Raw genomic sequence first — 20,351 nt, forward strand, 5'->3', positions numbered from 1 at the left:
AGCTAATTCATATATCCTGTTTTTCAGCTTCCTCTTCCTGATATTTCCTATTTTTATCAGCCTTTCACCTCTTTTCTTTGCTTTTCAGAATCTTCAGCTTGGTGTGCCTCATATTGTTGTCTCTGCAACTCAAAATTACGTTTCTCTTTCCTCTTGCACCCTCAATTTTTCAAATTCCAATTGCAACTCACCAGATCCTCTGGAAAATCAGTCTTTCTGAACAAATTTACTCTTACCTATATAATATACAATATAATCCTCTGTATTTGTACTTTTCTCATCCAATGTTCAACTTCAACCACTTTTAATGCCTTAGAAATAGCCATCAGTTCATCTTTTCTCATGCTCTGCAGTTCTGCAGGTGATGGTTGTAACAAAAATGTATCAACATCCATTACTGCTGTTTTTCTAGGCACCAGCCTTTAAGTTAGCTTGCAAAAATTCCACACATAATAGCTTGCAAAAAAAAACCCAATAAATCTCCAAATTGCAATGTTTAAATCCTAAAGGACGAGCCTCCATGAAATGTTACGGAGTCCAGAGGACCCCAAAAACCAGCAGCAATAGATATGCACCACAACACAAGGTTACTTCAACAAAAGTAGTTTTTAATTATAATTGAACAAGTAAACAGAATTAAACTTTAACTTATTACTTAACCTACCTAACCTACTTAATCCCCCCTCTAATAATAAGCGCAGGTGTGTGTGATGTATATTTAAGATTAGAAAAGTTATTTGGATCACAGACCAATCTCACTGGTTGTAGGCAATTCTTGTACTGTGCACAGAAGTTAGCATTAAAAAGGTTCACCAGGCTTTGGTGTTTAACAGGCAAATAGTTACCACTCCACTGGTTTTCAGAGAGTCCTTTTGTTCCAGGACATCCGCACCCGATTCCTTTCCAATCAGTCTTGCTGACGAATCTTGCTCCCTTCAGGGTTCTCCAGATGATCCTTTCTTTCGGGTCACCTCAGACAGCCAGCCTTCTCCTTTGACCAGGCAGCCTTCCAAAGTTTGCCAGCTTGTCCCGCTGGAAATGATTTCCATGTCTCTTCTCTCTGTTTCACTCCCTCCCTCTCTGACAGCAAAACTGTTCTGAATCTTCCTGCAAACATCATATGTTCTCCCAAGCAAGCTGTATGCTGCAACTTTGGTGCTCTGTAAAAAAACATTCTGCAAAAATTCTGTTTTGAAATGTGTATGTGCAAGCTGCTCTAATAATTCCTCCCAAGCCACCTCTAGATACTGTCATATGAGGTGAACGATTCTGTAAACTGAGGTGAACGATTCTCAAATCTGAGGTGAACGACTCTGTAAACTAAGGTGAATGATTCTTAAAACTGAGGTGAACGTCTCTTTAAAAACATTTGTTTAAATTGAAGTAAATGCATCTTAAAACTGAGGTGAACATCTTAAAACTGAGGTGAACATTTTTTTAACTGAGGTAATGTGGTGCACTGTTAGCCACACAAAGATAAAGACTACAACACGCTTTAATCCACAAAGACTGCCACAGGCTGTGAATGACACCTGACTGGGTGGGGCTTGATCCATTCAGGCCGACTGATTGACAGCTAGCCAGGTGTTGTCCCCTTACACTCCTGCAGTTACAGAGGTTGCCCCCTGCAGTAGGCCGGTGGTGTACCACCATATTCACCCCCTTCTTTAAAATTGTCCCGGGAGGGGGGCAGTAACAAGAAATCGCACCCACTATGTACATACAATACTTACAGGTTGAGATGATTCGGCGGCCGCCGGGGTCTCTGTGACCGTCGTAGGACTGGCTCCTGGTCACTGGTCAGAGGGTAAGTGGGGGAGGGGAGCTGGCAGCAGGGGTGTGTGTGGCTGGTGTGGTACTGCGTGGAGGGGTGGCCAGGGTCAACGTATGCAGGTCATATTGGATGGGTGGGGGGGGGGGGTTGGTTCGTCTCCTAAGTCTGAAGCAGGCCCCTGGTGGTTAAGGAGGCCCTGCGTGCCCCATAGTTGTATGGGGACAGGGATGTATGCCTGGTCAGCGTCATCCTGGGTTGGAGGGTGGCGTGGTGTGGTGGGAGCTTCTGCTGGTGCCAGGTCCCTGGTTGAGACGGCGTCCTCCTTGCCACTGCCGAACCTAACATAAGCATAGTTATGGTTTGCATGAAGGAGGAAAACCTGCTCCACTAGAGCTTTGGCCTTGTGTGTCCATACATGCTTACGCAGAAGCACCGGTCCTGGGGACGTGAGCCATGCTGGGAGTGACATTCCAGTCGCCGACTTCCTGGGGAATGAGAACAGGCACATTCGTGAGGAGTCTCGTTAGTAGCCGTCCACAGCAGTGACCAAATGGCATGGAGCGCCTTGGGCATGGCGCCCTGCCAGAACTCAATGGCCCACTCTTTTGACCTGAGAGCCAGGAGGACTGCCTTCCAGACCACCCGATTCTCGCGTTCCACTTGCCCGTTGCCTCTTGGGTCGTCCAACTGGTCGCGATGCCCCTCGTCGTCAGGTTCTGGTGCAGCTCATCGCTCATGAAACTAGACCCCCGGTTGCTGTGGATAAATATTGGGTAGTCAAACATGGTGAAGATCTGCCTCAAGGCCCTGATGATGGAGGCCGTGGAGGTGTCTGGAAAAGGGATGGCGAAAGGGAAGCGTGAATACTCGTCCACTACCGTGAGGAAGTAGATGTTTCGGTTCATGGAAGGCAAGGGTCCTTTGAAGTCCATGCCGAGACACTTGAAAGGCCGAGTTGCCTTTACAACGTGGGCCTGGGGCGAAAGAAGCGGGGTTTACACTCCGCACAGACCGACGGCCCTCGGTCATGACCCTGATGGTGTAAGGCAGATTTTGGGACTTAACGAAATGGTACAACCAGGTGACATCCAGATGGCAGAGGGACTCATGCAATGCCTGCAACCTGTCGTCATGCATAGACGCGCAGATGTGTGAGGGCATCAAGGGAGTAGTTAAACTTCATCTAGGCCAATTATATAAACTCAATTATAATCCACTAATGAAAAAATTACAGGACGATTTAGAGCATTGGAAAGATCTACCACTAACACTGATAGGAAGGATAAACTGTATTAAAATGAACATTTTTCCAAGGATATTATACTTATTTCAGGCATTGCCAATACAACTGACAGAAAAATTCTTCAAAGAGTTAAAGAAAATAATAAGGAAATTTTTATGGAGAGGGGGGAAACCGAGGATAGCACTAGATAAATTAACAGAATGGTATAAACAAGGAGGCTTACATTTGCCAAACTTTAAAAATTATTATAGAGCCGCACAATTAAGATACCTATCAGATTTTTATCAAACAAGGGAAAAGCCAGACTGGACGAGATTAGAATTAGATAAAATAGGGGAAAAGATACCTGAACACATATAAATGGGACGAAAAATTGGTACAACATAGAACTTCTCCAGTATTACATCATCTCCTCAATATTTGGAAGAAGATCCATGTAGAAAGAAATAAAACAAATTATCAATTATCAAAACTAATATTGACGCAAAATAAGCTACTCCCTTTTACAATAGACAACCTTTCCTTTAGAGAATGGGGAAAAAAAGGGATTAAAAGAATAGAAAATTGTTTTTCAGGAAGTAGATTCTTATCCTTTGAACAAATGAGAGATAAGTACAATATAACTGGAGATACAGCGCTGGCATATTACCAACTGAGATCCTACTTGAAGGATAAATTAGGAAGCAATTTGAGTTTACCAGAGGGAAGTAACCTTGATTATGTGATTACAGATACAATGTTAATCAAAAGATTTATAACAAATATGTATATTAAACTGCAAGAAAAGGAGAATGAGGAAACAAATGGTAAAACTAAACAAAAATGGGAACAAGATTTAAATATAAAGATAAAAAAGGAAACATGGGAGAAGTTATGTTCTGGAACGATGAGAAATACAATAAATACGAGGCTACGTATGATACAATATAATTGGTTACACAGACTATACATTACACCGCAAAAGTTAAATAAATGGGACCCAACAGTATCTGATAGATGTTTTCGATGTAAAAAAGAAATGGGAACAACAATTCATGCAATCTGGACATGTGAGAGAGTAGAAAAATTTTGGGATGATCTCAATCAGATATTAAATAAAATAACAGAAAACAGTATACCAAAGAATCCAGAGATCTTTCTCCTAAGTAACATAAAAAACAAAGAATTTGGAATTGATTTGGAGGATGCACAAAAAAGATTTGTTAAGATAGCCCTAGCCGTAGCAAAAAAATGTATTATGTCAACCTGGAAATTGAAAGATAATTTGAAAATACAACAATGGTATATAGAAATGAATAAATGTATTCCATTAGAAAAAATAACATATAGTTTAAGAAATAATAATGAAATATTCGAACAAGTATGGGAGCCTTACATTAAATACAATAGCGAAAACCTACCGGGGACAAACATTACCTAAGTTGATGGAAGGAGAAGGAAAGAAAAGAATGGACTCTGTAGAATTTCTGGTGTATTTTTGTTGAATGACAACATTGTCTGACTGAATTAATGCAACCTAGATTGTATACCTAAAATGGATGAGGGGGGGGTGGGGGGGTGGCTTGGGAGGAGGGAGGTGGGGGGGAGAAAAAGTCACTGTAAATGTGTGAAAAAGAAAAAGTGTATATCATGGCTAATGTGATTTATGGTGTGAAAAATAAAAAATTTTAAAAAAAGGGAGTAGTTAAACTTCCCGGGGCGGTACTGGATATCTTAGCTGTAGGTTGCCAGCTCGACTCTCCAGCGCAGAATCTTGTCATTCTTGATCTTGCTCTTGTGGGTAGTGTTAAACATGAACGCCACAGCCCGCTGGTCTGTGAGGAGTGTGTACCTCCTGCCGGCCAGGTGGTGGTGCCAGTGGCGGACCGCTTCCACAATCGCCTGGACCTCCTTTTCAATGGCAGAGTGCCCTAGCTCGGAGCCGTGGAGGGTCCTGGAGAAGAAGGTGACAGGGTGCCCCCCTTGGTTGAGGGTGGCAGCGAGGGCCACCTCGGAGGCATTGATCTCCACCTGGAAGGGGGAGTCCTCATCCACAGCCTGCATCGTGGCATCCACGATGTCTTGCCTGATGTGGGAGAAGGCTGCCTGTGCCTCAGGTGGGAGGGAAAAAGTTGTGGCTTGGGCCTGCGGGCAGACCTTGTCCGAGAAGCGAGGGACCCACTACGAGTAATAAGAGAACAGGCCCAGGCACCTGCGGAGGGCCTTTAGTGTGGGGGGAAGGGGTAACTTTCCGGATCTGGGCCGACGACTCCATGGACCACGATGTACCCCAGGATGGTGAGGCGGGTGGTGCTGAACACACACTTCTCCTTGTTGTAAATGAAGTTCAGCTCCGCAGCCGTCTGGAGGTATCTTTCCAGGTTAGCATCATGGTCCTGCTGGTCACGGCTGCAGATAGTGATGTTATCCAGATATGGGAATGTCGCCTTCAGCTGGTCTACCATGTAATCCATCTCCCGCTGGAAGACGGAGACCCAGTTCGTGACCCCAAAAGGAACCCGGCGGAACTGGTACAGGCACCCGTCCGCCTTAAAGGCAGTGTAGGGCTTGTCCTTTGGGTGGATAGGGATTTGGTGATATGCCAACTTCAGATCAATTGTGGAGGGGAGGAGTCACGTGATGGAGTAGTGGCCGGACGGTGAACTCCAGCCCTCTCCAGAAAAGTCGGGAAAAACAAAAGAAAACACAAAGGCACAGAAATAAAAGTTACAGAAAAGTGAGTATAAAGGTGGAAAGAAGATGGCGACAAAAAAGAAAAATCGAAAGCAACGGTAAGAAGAGAGGAAGAGAAGACAAAGGAGGAAAAAGGTGAAGGCCTTACCTGTCCGAAGAGGCCCGCTGCGGAGAGAGAAACCCGCTCCCTCAGGTCGGTAAATAATGGACTACAAAAATGGCTCGCAGAGCCGAGTAAAAGTGCGCAACCGCGCATGAAAAAAAACACACCGACGGGAGGGGGGACCAGCTGGGGAGTCGATCTCCACAGCCGGCAACGACAGCTGCAGAACACCTGCAGCAAGAAGAGAACACAGAAGACAATAGAAACAAGAAAGAAGAGGAGGAAAGGGCACCAAAGAAACAACAGATGGCCAACCCAGAGGAAGAGGAAGAGTATGGTGAAATAGAAGAAGAAAAGAAAGGCAAGGTAAAGGATATACTTGCTCTTATTAAAGGATACATGGAGTCATTTAAAGAATGGCAAACACAGGAATTTAAGGATTTAAGAAAAAGAATAAACAACACAGAAGAGAAAATAAATAAAATGGAGATGACCTTAACAGAAATGGGAAAGAAAATGGACAAGATGGAAGAGCGGGCAGTAGCAGCAGAAATGGAGGTAGAAGACTTAAAAAAGAAATTGGAGAAATCTAATAAAAAAACTAAAGAGACACAAGAACTACTAGCTCAAAAAATAGATACAATGGAAAACCATAACAGAAGAAATAACAAAGATAGTGGGCCTTAAGGAAGATGAAGAAGGCAAGAATATGAGGGAGTTTATAAAAGAGTGGATCCCTAAGACCCTAGGATGTCCAGAACTACAGCAAGAATTGGAAATAGAAAGGGCACATAGAGTATTGGCCTCTAAACCACAACCACAACAAAAACCAAGATCTATTGTAGTAAAATTCCTAAGATATACTACAAGAGAAAAGGTACTGGAGAAGACAATGGAAAAAGTAAGAGAGGGCAACAAACCACTGGAGTATAAAGGGCAAAAAATCTTCATTTATCCAGATATAAGTTTTGAACTCCTAAAGAAGAGAAAAGAGTTCAATACAGCAAAGGCGATTTTATGGAAGAAAGGGTATAAATTTATACTAAAGCATCCAGCGGTATTGAAAATATTTATTCCAGGACAACAAAACAGACTATTCTCGGATCCAGAAGAAGCACGAAAATTTGCAGAACAATTACAAAAATAGACTGAGGGAGGAAGACGGGTAATGAGAGTTAAAATGATCACGATTGATATGTATGTGGGTAAAGACAAAAATAGACTGAGGGATGAAGACGGGTAATGAGAGTAAAAATGATCACGATTGATATGTATGCGGGTAAAGAGGTATAAGAGTGAATAGAGACAATGAGCATACATGAATGTATCTGTACTTAGAGGAAAATATAGATAGTATAGACAAGAATTAATAAGGGAAGGTAATGGAATAGAGAGAATAAGGAGGGAATTAAAAGAGTGACCTTTGTGACATATGAAAAGTGAAATCTTTTCTGGGGGAGGCGGGGTGGGGGGAAATAGCGGTCACTGCAAAATCAGTTGACGCTTGCGAGTGGATTCGCAAATCCAAATGGAGAGGGGAGATGTGGTTGTCCAACAAGGGATAAAGGACAACTCAGGAGGTGAAGGGGAGATTGGGGATAAATAAAATAGAAATAGGAGAATAAGGAAAATGTTGGATGTTGTAGGAATATTGTCTTATAAAGAGTTGAAAATAAGAAAACAGAAATGGAAAAGGAGGAAAGGTAATGATGGAAAAACGGAAAGAGAAGATAAACAAAATATAAAAGGGCTACGCTGAACTATATGTCTTTAAATATTAATGGAATACATAACCAAATTAAAAGGAAGAAACTACTAAATTTAAATGAATAAATGTATTCCATTAGAAAAAATAACATATAGTTTAAGAAATAATATTGAAATATTCGAACAAGTATGGGAGCCTTACATTAAATACAATAGCGAAAACCTACCGGGGACAAACATTACCTAAGTTGATGGAAGGAGAAGGAAAGAAAAGAATGAACTCTGTAGAATTTCTGGTGTATTTTTGTTGAATGACAACATTGTCTGACTGAATTAATGCAACCTAGATTGTATACCTAAAATGGATGAGGGGGGGGGGGGTGGGGGGGTGGCTTGGGAGGAGGGAGGTGGGGGGGAGAAAAAGTCACTGTATATGTGTGAAAAAGAAATAGTGTATATCATGGCTAATGTGATTTATGGTGTGAAAAAAAAAGAAAAAAAAAAGATCAATTGTGGAGAAAACTTACTTTCCCCCTTTGACCTCCAGGACTTGGGCTCTCCAAGGGCCATTATTGGGCTCTATAACGCCTTCTGCCAGGAGTCGTCGCACCTCCGCCTTGAAGTCCCTGACTGCAGCGTAATAGCGCCTATTTCTGGCGGCGATCGGCTTGCAGGCTATTGCAAGATGTGGAAAGAGCGCCAGTGGGGTGATGCGCAGTGTGGAGAGGCCGTAGGTTGGCCGGGGCTAGTAGGTTGGTGTGCTGTTTAATGTGAGTGGAGGTTGGGGCCCCCGAAGGCAAGGGTGACACTCTGCAGGTGGAACTGGAAATCCAGGCCCAGGAGGAGTGGTGCACAGAGTTTTGGCAAGACCAGGAGCCTGAATCCTGTGTAAGTTTCCCCTCCCACCATTATATCAACCGACCAGCGCCCAAGGGTACCAACAATCTTATCTTGGCGGCGAGGGTGATCGAGCAGGTGGTGGGGTGGACCTTTAACCTTAGGAAGTGGGCCACACTTGGGTGAATGAAGCTCTCGGTGCTGCCACTGTTCAACAGGCACTTTGTTACCTGCCCGTTGACTTGCATACCCATCATCGAGCGCCCAAGATCACGAGGAGGCCAGGACCGTCTCGGAGTCGTCGCTATCCGAAGGGATGGGGAGCATCAATAGAGTGGCCTGGTCATTGCCCGTGTTGACCACATCATTCTCAACGTCATCGGGGGCCCTCCGTGTCAGGCGCTGCCTGGCCCAAGATGGTGGCAGCATGTGGGGGCCACTGCATGACTGGCCTCCTTCCCCAGCCATGTCAGCTGCGCCAGGGGAAGTGACATCATCACGGCCAACAACAGTGATGTCGTTACGTCAGCCAGAAGTTACATCACACCATGAGCCGAAAGTGACATCGCTGTAGTTCTCAGTGAGCGGCGCCGGCAAGGGCGGGGGGGAGGGTCTGGTGCAGATGCCCGGGGCACACGCTGTGACGGTCTCTGGTGGGGCCGGTCGTGGGGACAATGGCGCAGCCCGGCACATGCACATGGGGGGGTTCGCGGGGGAGGTCATAGAGGGCTGCTGAGTTGCCGGCAGGTTTAGAGAGGCACACTTTTGCCGCATCAGGAACAATACTGATTCCAAGCTGGGCGGTTTTGGCGTGATCGTCGATCTGACCCACACCAGGACGCACAGTACTTACAGGGGCTCCGGGCACCTGCTGCAATGACCTTCTCTTCCCCAGCTCGGCCTGGGGCTGTATCTACAGTGTGAGAGGGCCATGAGGGAGCCTGGGGGAACCTGGAATCGAAAGCTTTTGACGTGCAGGGCTGCTGCTTCCAGTGTTTGGACCACTTCCACAATCCTGGTTAGGGCATAGATGCGGTCTTCCAACAGCTTCTGCCATATGGCCCTCGAGCATAGCCCTTGGACGAAGGCATCCCGGATCTCTACCTCCTCTACATCTACCCCGGGTTCAGCCAGACACGGTTGGGCCAACTCTTGCAAGTGTCCCAGGTAAGACTCAGCTATCTCCCCGGGTTGCTGGGCTCAGGTGTTGAGGAGGTACCTTACACAGACCACATTCATGGGGTGCTTGTACAAGTGAGAGGGTCCATTGGGCTCTTGTATGTGGAGCAGCCTTTGGTTACCTGGAAGGCACAGGGATCCAGCTTTTACCGGAGTAGGACCAACTTCTTCCGATTGGAGTCCAGGATGTCGCCCTCATGTGCTTTGACGATTGCCTCGACCTCATGCTGCCAAATCTCGAAACATCTATGCGCTTCCGGGTGGCGTGGGTCGACCTCAAGGCTCCCTGTGCACAGGAGTTTTTCCATAGCCATGGGAAAATTTTGTGGATTAAATTGTGGTTCGCTGTTAGGCAGAATCAGACACACACAAGGTAAAGACTGAACAGGCTTTAATCCACAAAGACTTCCACAGAGCCAGGCTGGCTGTGGCTGCAGCAACTCTGAGTGAGGCCTCGGGAGGCCGGCGCAGGCTTATAATCCCGGAGGGTGATTGACACTCGACTGGGTGGGGCTTGATCCATCCAGGTGTTGAACTGTCCCCTTACACTCCGTGGTGAACCACCGCAGGTAAACAGTTTTTTTTAAAAACTGAGGTCAATGTTTTTTTAAGTTTTCCACTGACATACATTAGGAGCCCATCAAATCCCTTGACTATACTTCCTCCCTGGAAGGATTCTATCCCCTTCTCTCAATTTCTCAGACTCCGTTAAATCTGTTCCAAGCTGAGGTCTTCCGATCCAGATCTTCCAAAATGTCTGCCTTCTTCCATAAACGTGGCTTCCTCCTCTACCGCCATCAACTCAGCCCTCACCTGCATCTCCTCCTTTTCCCGTTCATCTGCCCTGGCCCCCAGACACAACAAACAAAGTCTCCCTTATCCTCACCTATCACTCCACCAGCCTCCGTATCTAACGCTTTATCCTCCGGAATTTCCGGCACTTACAACAGGATTCCACTACATGACACATCTTTCCCCTCTCTGCCTTCCATAGGGACCGCTCCCTCCATGAACTCATCTCTTCCTACCAATCGAGCTTCCCCCACCCATTCTCCAGCACCTTCCCTTGCAGTCACTGGAGAGCGCCTACATCTCCTCCCTCGCCGCGGTCCGGGGCCCCAAACCGGCCTTTCGCGTCCACATCTCCTCCCTCGCCACGTTCAGGCCTTTCCCACCCCTCACTTGTGTCTCTGCGGGACTGACCTCCCTTGGGGGCCTTCTCTACGTCGGAGAGACCGGGCGCAGACCGAGAGATCGCTCCGCTGAGCACAACCAGTGGCCAACCCTTTCAGTTCTGTGTCACCCCCCCCCAGCTTCGTGGGTTTGCGCCTCAACCAACGTGGCAACGGCCTTCCGCCCTTCACTCCAGCCCAGCAAATTGGCGGGAACCTGAAACCCGCACGTGGATTGGGCGAGAATCCAGACCAATCATGGCGCGCCTCACAGCCTGCGGAGAGGGAGGGGGGGGGAAAGGGTAGACGTGCGGGAGAAGGTAATTGGCTTCGGTGCCAAAGAAGCGCGCGGAGTGGGGGGGCGAATGTGATTGGTGGAGGGCGAGAACAAACGGTCGGAGATAGAGGGGAAGGGAAATGGAGTGGAGTCTCATTGGCTGAAGCCAAGAGGCTGGCGTAACCCATTGGTGGAAGGCAAGACAGGCGGGCGCGCTTCGACGCAGCCCATTTGGTGAAGGTGAACAAGAGACGGCGGATGACGACACAGATCATTGGCGCTCGCCCTCTGACCGACTGGCGGAGCGGCCAATAGGAGGGAGAGGAGGAAGGCGGCCCGGGGAGCGGAGCGGGAGCTGGCGGCGCCATTTTGTTTTTTTTTAAAAGTTAAGGCCGTTTGCGGCGGTTGGGCTTTCAATCAACCCCCCCCCCTCCCCCCGGCACAGGCCGGTACTTGGGCGGCGAGGATGAGCGGCCTAGACGTCAAGCGGTTGAAGGTGGCCGAGCTGCGGCAGGAGCTGCAGGAGCGTGGCCTGGACACGCGGGGCCTGAAGGCCGAGCTGGCGCAGCGGCTGCAGGAGGCCCTGGACGCCGAGCTGCTGAGCGACGAGGCGGCCGGCGACGACGCCAGACCCGTCAAGACGTACGGGCCGGGCCCGGCCGACGGCGACGAGGAAGCGGGGGACGACGATAAGCTGCTGCTGGAAGAGGAGGAGGACGACGAGGAGGAGGAGGAGGAGGCGGCAGCGGAAGGAGGAGGGGACGGGCCGCCTCAGGGAGAGGCCGGGGATGAGGCGAGGCCCGGCGAGCCCGAGGCGCCCGGAGCCGGGGAAGCCGAGCCAGAGGGTGAGCAGGCCGAGGCCATGGAGCAAGAGGCCCAAATCGAACCTCTGGCAAAGGAGGAGGCCCAATCGGAGCCAGAGGCCCAGGAGGAGGCCCAGCCTGACCACGAACAGCCTGAGGCCGACCAGCAGAACGGCGACAAGCAGCAAACTGCGGCCCAGGCCGGTGAGAACACCAGGGGACTCGGGCAGGGGGCCTGGCGGTGCATCACATCCAGCCCTTCCCAGCTTCACTTCGAGATTGGGTCGTGTTCGCACTGACTCTTAGCTGAATCTCAGTCTGGATTTGGGTCGTGTTCACACTGACTTGTGTAACTGAATCTCAGTCTGGATCTGGATCATGTTCACACTGACTTGTGCAACTGAATCTCAGTCTGGATCTGGGTCGTGTTCACACTGACTTGTGTAACTGAAACTCAGTCTGGATCTGGGTCGGGTTCACACTGACCTGTGTAACTGAATCTCAGTCTGGATCTGGGTCGGGTTCACACTGACCTGTGTAACTGAATCTCAGTCTGGATCTGGGTCATGTTCACACTGACTTGTGCAACTGAATCTCAGTCTGGATCTGGGTCGTGTTCACACTGACTTGTGTAACTGAATCTCAGTCTGGATCTGGGTCGTGTTCACACTGACCTGTGTAACTGAATCTCAGTCTGGATCTGGGTTGTGTTCACACTGACTTGTGCAACTGAATCTCAGTCTGGATCTGGGTCGTGTTCACACTGAGTTGTGCAACTGAATCTCAGTCTGGATCTGGGTCGTGTTCACACTGACTTGTGTAATTGAATCTCAGTCTGGATCTGGGTCGTGTTCACACTGACCTGTGTAACTGAATCCCAATCTGGATCGTGTTCACACTGACTTGTGTAACTGAATCTCAGTCTGGATCTGGGTCTTGTTCACACTGACTTGTGTGACTGATTTGTATAATCTTGGTCTGGATTTGGGTAGTGTTAACACTGTCTCGTGTAACTGAATCTTGGATTGGATTTGGGTCGTATTCACACTGACTCGTGTAACTGAACTCAGTCTGGATCTGGGTCGTGTTCACACTGACTCGTAGCTGAATCTCAGTCTGGATCTGGGTCGTGTTCACGCTGACTCATAACTAAATCTCAGTCTGGATTTGTGTCACGTTCATACTGACTTGTGTAACTGTATCTCGGTCTGGATCTGAGTCGTGTTCACACTGACTTGCGTAACTGATTTGTATAATCTCGGTCTGGATTTGGGTAGTGTTAACACTCTCGTGTAACTGAATTTCAGTCTGGATATCCGTCATTTTCACACTGACTTGTGTAACTGAATTTCAGTCTGGATCTGGGTCGTGTTCACACTGACCTGTGTAACTGTATCTCAGTCTGGATCAGGGTCATGTTCACACTGACTTGTGTAACTGAATCTCAGTCTGGATATCCGTCATTTTCACACTGATTTGTATAATCTCGGTCTGGATTTGGATAGTGTTAACACTGTCTCTTGTAACTGAATCTTGGATTGGATCTGGGTTGTGTTCACACTGAATCGTGTAACTGAATCTAGGTCTGGATCTGAGTTGTGTTTACACTGACTTTTGTAACTGATTTGTATAATCTCGGTCTGTATTTGGGTAGTGTTAAAACTGTCTTGTGTAACTGAATCTCAGTTTGGAACTGGTTCGTGTTCACACTGACCTGTGTAACTGAATCTCAGTCTGGATCTGGGTCGTGTTCACACTGACTTGTGTAACTGAATCTCAGTCTGGATCTGGGTCGTGTTCACACTGACTCGTAGCTGAATCTCAATCTGGATCTGGTTCTTGTTCACACTGACTCGTAGCTGAATCTCAGTCTGGATCTGGTTCTTGTGCACACTGACTTGTGTAACTGAATCTCAGTCTGGATTTGTGTCACATTCACACTGACTCGTGTAAATTAATCTTGGTCTGGATCTGAGTCGTGTTCACACTGACTTTTGTAACTGATTTGTATAATCTCGTTCTGTATTTGGGTAGTGTTAAAACTGACTCGTGTAACTGAATTTGAGTTGTATTCACATCGACTTGTGTAACTGAATCTCGATGGTCTGGTTTGGGGTTTTCACGCTGACTTGTGTACCTGAATCTCCGTCTGGATTTGGGTAGTGTTCACATGGACACGTGTAACTAGTGTCCACACTGTCTCATGTAACTGAATCTCTCTGGATTTTAATAATGTTCATGCTGACTCGTGTAACCAGTGTTCATGCTGACTCGTGTAACTAGGGTTTACGGTGTCTTGTGTAATTGAATCTTGGTCTGGATTTGGATTGTGTTCAAGCAGACTTGTGTAACTGAATCTCAGTCTGGATTTGGGTTGTGTTTAAGCTGTCTTGTGTAACTGAATCTTGGACTGGATTTGGGTAGTGTTCACACTGACTCGTGTAACTAGTGTTCACGCTGACTTGTGTAACTGAATCAACGTCTGGATATGGGTCATGTTCACATGGACCCTGACTGAATCTCAGTCTGGATTTTTGTCATGTTCACACTGTCTTGTGTAACTGAATTTCAGTATGGATTTGGGTCACCATGCTGTTTCGTGTAAATGAATCTTCGTCTGGATTTAGATAGTGTTCACATTGATGTGTAGTGTAATAGCCTCACGGACTAGAATTGGGTAGTGTTCACACTAGCCCCTTTTAAACTGTAGCTGCTGGGTAGCCCTCCTGGATCACAGGTTCAATTACCTCTCAAATTGCAGGGGAATTCAACCCATTAAATCGCCAACTCAGCGATTTAAGGGGCATCTCGCCCCCGCAATGATGCGTCACGTACTCACCAGAAGTATTGCCGGATGTTTGGATGCTGGCTGCCTGTTGATGCATGAAAGTGTTGATATCACTGGAATAAGTGGGTCGGCCATTTTCCTGTTCAAATCTCCTGTGAATGAGACCCAGGTAAGTTTAACTGGGTTTCCTGACTATCCCTGAAGTAGGTTAGGGACCCGGTTGGATTCTGACAGGTTTGACTGGGTTGGACCCTTTCTAACTGCTGCGTAACTGGGGCGCTAACCGGGCAACCTCATTTTATACAGCAGTTTGAAAGGGCCTATTGACTAGTGTAACTGAATTTCAGTCTGAATTTGTGTAGTGTTCACACTAACACGTGTAACTGAATCTTGATTTGGGCAGTGTTCGTAATGTTTTGTTAATTGTATCTCAGCCTGGATCTGGGTTGTGCTCACACTGACTAGTGAAACTGAATCTCATTTTGGATTTGAGAAGTGTTCACACTGACTCATGTAACTGTGAATCTCAGTATGGATTTCATTTGCATTCACCCTGTCTCATGTAACTGAATCTCTGGATTCGGGTAGTGTTCACATTGACTTGTGTAACTGAATCTCACTCTGCATTTGGTTAGTGTTCAAAGACTTGTGTTACTGAATCTCGATTTGGATCAGTGTTCACACAGATCGTGTAATAGAATCTCAGACTGGATTTGGGTCCTGTTCACAATGACTTGTGTAACTGTAAATCTTTCTAGTGTTCACACTGATTCATGTCTCTGTGGATCTCAGTCTGGAATTGGGCAATGTTCGTATTAATTCGTGTAGGTGTATTGGTCTTGATTGGGTCATGTTTACATTGACTTGTGTAACTGAATCTCAAGCCCCTGTCACACTGCTAATTCCATGTGTGTTAACTGGTTAATTTAGTGGGTCCTTTCCTGGTAATCGCACAGTGTAAGATGTCCCAACCGGGCAGGGCAAGTTAAATTCAACTGGGATCTGACTCTTAGTGGAGCAAGTGTCAGAGCCTGGTTGAGTTAACTCGTTAATCACTCTGTGATGCTGTGAATGGTCTACTCAACTTACCGGGTACCATTAGTGCCTGCAGGCTTTGTCAGTCTGACAGTTACATTTCACAGCATGTCTAGCCTCACTCTTGACAGCCCAGCTGACTCCACAGTCATCCCAGTAGATTTCACAGTGCGGTTGGCTGTGCAGTTAGCGGGGCTATCACAACCCCGAGCCCCCTCACTCACCGGACAGTGCTTCGATTATCATGATCGTCTCATGTTGGTCAGGGCACTCCATGAATGTATAGCTGGACTTGAGCTGAACTTGTTCAACAGCTCGACGTAAGTAAAGCTTGCCAAGGTTTTGAAAACATTCTAAATTTTCAAACCAGTGTGCTTGAAACCCCGTGTGTTGGAATTCAGACCCAAAACAACTGCCTGGAACATGGAGCATGTGTCCCAATCTGAGAGACAATTTCAAACCAGAATCAGACTCCAGTAATGACACTAGTGGGAGTATCAAGCATGGAGAGGGAGAGAGTTGCCTAGACCCAACAATACTGAACTGCTACACTTGCGCCCACTGCGGAAATGTGGACCCTGGGGCACCTCAGTCAAAAGCCGGACTGTCTGGACTAAAACCGGACCTGGCCACCTTGACAGTGCCCCTCAGATCTGCGCCCAGGCAGATGCCTAGTTTGCCTAATGCCAATATGTCACTTACGAGGTCACTGCTGTAGGTGGGACACCCTTAAAATGCTGGGTTCCCGATGTACCCGGTAAATCATGGTGTAGGGGGAAAGGCTCCCCGGGTGCAGCATGCCTGGTAAGTTTACCCCTTACTAGGAGGGCTGGTGGTGTGAAAAGGGCTTCAGTCTGGGTTTGGAGAGTATTGAATTTAGCCCCTTTCATGCTGGCAACCCATTAAATAGGCAGGTGAATGATCTGGGTTGCAGTACCGGGTGAGCTTTTCACAATGGACCGTGAATTCCCTGATTCATGTGGATATCTTGGATCTAAGTGGGGCCCATTCTCCAGCGGCGACATATTACATACCCACAGGGCAGTGAAATCAAAGTGGGAATAAAAAAATACATGCACCATGTATAATAGTGTGTGGGGGAGGGGGGTAAAAAAACATGCACAATTTAATAAAACATACACCCCCAATGATGGTGTGAAAATCTACTGCTGAGAGCGTCAGACTGTTCAAACTTGGGAACTGAGAGGACATTGGGATGAGCACTAATGCTGGTTCTGTGATCATACTAGGTAAAGAAGAACAGCATTTCCTGGAACCATCCAGATAATTTGTAACATCTCATTGACCTTCTCAGTCAGTCCGCAGGTTCTCGGCTGAATGGCAGAACTTTTGTATTCACACTTATTTTAGCTGAGTCCTGCAGGCTATTTTTTCTTGTTATTATTCCCTAAACAATAGAATATAACAATTATTACATAGCAATTACATTGTATTGGGTACAAGTAATTTTTAAAAATATTTTATAATTTTTCCTAACTCAGACAATTCCAGTAATTCACAATACAACAATCACATTCATCAAGTATATATGCACTTCTTCTGCTGAGTCTGGTTTTATCCCCCCCACTCCCCACCTCAACAGAAAACAACCAAAAAAAAACATTGACCATTTAAATAAAGAAATTTGCATGAAAAGGCAAAAACACTTATTTAACAAAAAAACAAGACACCACTAACTGAAGACAAGTAACAAAAAATCCAGATCCAGTTACATGAGACAAGTAACAAAAAAAAAACACTAACCTTTTGGAGCTCAACGCCTGTCCTCCATGACTCTTACATTCATCTCGATTTAGTCTGATTGGAATGGACCCTCCCCTCCAGAAGAGGAAGAACAAAGTTTTGGGGGGTGTGGACAGGCAGCAAAGGAGAAGGGGCCGCACTATATAACACCTATGTAACAGGTATGGTTGCCAGATTTTAAGAAAAGTTTCATATTTTTTCCTTAGGTTATAGGTAATTTTCTCCAAGGGAACACAGCTCTGTATTTCCATATTCCAACACGCAAAGCCCAGACAAGAGTCCGACTTCCAAGTAACTGCTGTGCACTTCCTGGCTACCACCAAAGGTATAAGTAATCTTGAGATGATTTAAAGCATGGGTACATGCTAACAGCTCCACCGGCCGTGTGCTAACAGCACTGCTAGCCATTCTATGACTGCTCCACCAGCCACCCTGTGAAATATAACTGCACTGATATTAAAACTACCAGACTGATGCACCTGCACAGGCATTGATGTCACTAATGATACCTGGTTGAGTGGTTTCCCACATATATTGCAGTCAAATCAACTCGGCCGGGCTCTGATACAGCCCTCTACCCCAGGGGTGTCAAACTCAAATTCACAGAGGGCCAAAATTAAAAACTTGGACTAAGTCGTGGGCCAAACTAAATATTTATTGAAAATTTTCAACAACATCTGCATGTTTTCTCTTCTTTCAACATATGTAATGTTAAACTTTTTCTTATGAAAATAAATGTTTAATAATAGTTTTGGTTAAACTTTCCAGAAGAAGCATTAACAAATGTGAAATAAAATATTCAATAAATAATATTTCTCTATAGCCTTTAAGCTCCTTTTAAACGTTTTTTTTTTCACAAGCCAACAAGTCAAAAAAATAACAACTTGCTTCAATGAAAATCCAATCTTTCAACTATGAACAGTCCAAAGTTAACCAAAGAAAATATTAAACCAAGCTTAGCTTGCTACACTGTGATTTACTCTGATACACCTGGGTCTAAACCAGATACTTGGCATCTCTTCTTAGATGCAAGTTCATCAAACTCTGGGGTCAGTTTGCTTCCTACCTGTCTTGAAAGGTCCTGTTTTCTGACTTTCGTTTGGCCATTTTTCGTAAGGGGTTTATTACATGTGAGTTGGGCGACAGGTCGCAGATGCTAATGAAAGTAAAGAGAGGAGGTGGGGGCGATTAGCGGGCTGACGGGCCGGCGCCAATGCATTTGCAAAGCATTCTGGGATTTGTAGTATTAGCTGTGCATGCGCTATACTGGTGCGGCGGCCAGCGGGCCACCTCTAATACATATTTGATATGATCTTGCGGGCCAAATATAATTATATCACGGGCCAAATTTGGCCTGCGGGCCTGAGTTTGACATATGTGCTCTACCCTTTACGCCGCCTAGTTGAGAGTGTTCACATTGGGATGTGACCTGCTAAATATCCGTTAAATTGCCTAGTTCAACCTACATTCAGTGGCATTGTGAAAAAGAGCTATGTTTTGCATAACTGAATCTCAACACCCCCCCTCCCTTTACTCAGGATTCAAGCCAGGTATTATCTGCCTTTCAAATGCTTAACCTAGCTGTGTGAACTCATCGAAGGCAGGGGGGGGGGGGGGGGTGGTGGGGTAGGGAGGGTTGTCTGAACTTACCCAGCTTTAATCCGCCAAGGTAGGTAGTGTCAGAGGTGCATCATTGCAATGTGGATCAGTCGAAAAGGGTGTGCTCTGTTGCTGAATAAAAGGACTCATTGGCCCAGCTTCTTTTGTGTGAGAACAAGCTGGCTTCCAGAGGTGGGTCGTGTATATGGTAATTTTAAATGTAAGGGGGTGTCAGACTGGATTTGGGTAGTGAACACACTGACCCATGTAACTGTGAACTCCGCTCTAGATTTCGGTAGTGTTCAAACTGACTCGTGTAACTGAATCTCAGTTTAATTTGGGTAGTGATCACACTCTTGTGTAAATTTGAATCTTGGGCTGGATTTCATTAGTGTTTTTGCTAACTCCTGTTCACACAGACTCATAATTGAATCTCAGTTTGGATTTGGGAAGTGTTCACACTGACTCATGTAACTAAATCTCTGGATTTGGGTAGTGTTGACACTGACTCGTGTTAACTGAATCTTGATCTGGATTTGGGAAGTGTTTACACTGACTTATCTCGGCTGCACCATTTCATCAGATGCAAGGATCGACAATGAGATAGACAACAGACTCGCCAAGGCAAATAGCGCCTTTGGAAGACTACACAAAAGAGTCTGGAAAAACAACCAACTGAAAAACCTCACAAAGATAAGCGTATACAGAGCCGTTGTCATACCCACACTCCTGTTCGGCTCCGAATCATGGGTCCTCTACCGGCACCACCTACGGCTCCTAGAACGCTTCCACCAGCGTTGTCTCCGCTCCATCCTCAACATCCATTGGAGCGCTTACACCCCTAACGTCGAAGTACTCGAGATGGCAGAGGTCGACAGCATCGAGTCCACGCTGCTGAAGATCCAGCTGCGCTGGATGGGTCACGTCTCCAGAATGGAGGACCATCGCCTTCCCAAGATCGTGTTATATGGCGAGCTCTCCACTGGCCACCGTGACAGAGGTGCACCAAAGAAAAGGTACAAGGACTGCCTAAAGAAATCTCTTGGTGCCTGCCACATTGACCACCGCCAGTGGGCTGATATCGCCTCAAACCGTGCATCTTGGCGCCTCAGAGTTTGGCGGGCAGCAACCTCCTTTGAAGAAGACCGCAGAGCCCACCTCACTGACAAAAGGCAAAGGAGGAAAAACCCAACACCCAACCCCAACCAACCAATTTTCCCTTGCAACCGCTGCAATCGTGTCTGCCTGTCCCGCATCGGACTTGTCAGCCACAAACGAGCCTGCAGCTGACGTGGACTTTTTACCCCCTCCATAAATCTTCGTCCGCGAAGCCAAGCCAAAGAAAAAGAAAGACACTGACTCATGTAACTAAATCTCAGTCTGCATTTGGGTTGCAT

The 20,351-nt window shown here is 46.5% G+C and overlaps 1 protein-coding gene across 2 annotated transcripts in view; it reads left to right on the top strand.

Annotated features, from left to right (window-relative positions):
• Window positions 1-11,280: 11,280 nt before the first annotated feature.
• Window positions 11,281-20,351, top strand: part of LOC138740789 (heterogeneous nuclear ribonucleoprotein U-like protein 2) — a 48,539-nt gene continuing 39,468 nt past the window's right edge. Inside the window, exon 1 of one of the 2 annotated variants that reach the window (XM_069893878.1) lies at window positions 11,281-11,972. In XM_069893878.1, coding sequence (XP_069749979.1) covers window positions 11,432-11,972 — 541 coding nt within the window. In that variant the 5' untranslated portion in view covers window positions 11,281-11,431. The remainder of the gene's footprint in view (window positions 11,973-20,351) is intronic. The other variant, XM_069893877.1, reaches the window with a different exon arrangement.

This window comes from Narcine bancroftii, chromosome 8 (assembly GCF_036971445.1).
Source record: "Narcine bancroftii isolate sNarBan1 chromosome 8, sNarBan1.hap1, whole genome shotgun sequence".
Lineage (NCBI taxonomy): Eukaryota > Metazoa > Chordata > Chondrichthyes > Torpediniformes > Narcinidae > Narcine > Narcine bancroftii.